Below are 966 nucleotides of genomic sequence, written 5' to 3'. Positions count from 1 at the left end.
TAATCACTTCTTCAAGGCCCCACCTTTCAATTGCCATAATAGAATTTCTCACCCTCAACAGTTACAGTGGGATTAAGTTTTGGGGGGCATTCAACCCAAGGTAGGTACACTCCCAGGTCTTACTGATAAAGCATGATGTTATTTTAGGATGAATCCTTATGTTGTAGCCCTTGCTCAGGCAAAATTGCCAATGAAATGGAGCCCCAGCTTATGGAGCCAGACAATAACATTAATGTTCACTCCATTTCTTCTGAGAAGCTTCAAAATTCACATCTCTGATTAAGTATGCAATAAAAGTGAAAATGAGATCATAACAATAATGATAATAATAATTGTACATTAACTTGTCATTTGTTTGAGGATCATGCACAAATGACCAGTGGTGTTTGTGTGACCCCAGTATGACTCATTTGCTTGTTCATTCATTCATTTATTTACAGTACATGTGTTAGAAGTCTAGCACCAGGCTAAGATCTGAGTGTTGCTCGGTAATACTGTTGGAATGAAGGAATAACAGAAGCTAAAGAATTATTAAGTGGCATAAATATTCTTTCTCAAATCAATGCCATGTTACTCTTGCTATGCAAAGATGGAAAGGAATGTTGAGTGTATTGATGCTTTTCCTATTACCAGGTGAGAACGCTGAACTCTCTGGCTTAGAAAGGATCTTAGCAAGACATCAGTTGCCAAAAGAGATTCATTTGACCCCAAAGCCAAGTACAATGCCAATATGGAAAAGAAAACGTATCAACAATGTAACTGATGAGTGGAAGAAGTGCCACTTGTGGAAGAAAAATGCAAAGGAGCCTCCAATGTCCACCGTAGTTGTCAGGTAGGCTTTGTCTCATTTTTGTCCTTTGTGGACATATTTAGAGATACACAGAGTGATCATAAGCTTACTTTATGCCTTAGCTAAAAAATGATTTAAGGTGGCCTTTGAGATATATGGTGAGCATGTAAACAAGC

General features: G+C 38.0%; 1 protein-coding gene across 1 annotated transcript; it reads left to right on the top strand.

The window, feature by feature from the left end:
• Window positions 1-633: 633 nt before the first annotated feature.
• On the top strand, window positions 634-836 carry LOC103584702 (uncharacterized protein C6orf201-like; the record flags this gene model as incomplete). Its single annotated transcript, XM_008565606.1, has 1 exon — window positions 634-836. A coding segment is annotated over one exon (203 nt), but the record flags the coding sequence as incomplete, so codon positions are not given.
• Window positions 837-966: the final 130 nt, after the last annotated feature.

Source organism: Galeopterus variegatus, unplaced genomic scaffold, assembly GCF_000696425.1.
Source record: "Galeopterus variegatus unplaced genomic scaffold, G_variegatus-3.0.2 Scaffold85580, whole genome shotgun sequence".
NCBI lineage: Eukaryota > Metazoa > Chordata > Mammalia > Dermoptera > Cynocephalidae > Galeopterus > Galeopterus variegatus.
This window is presented reverse-complemented; position numbering and strand designations above follow the sequence as displayed.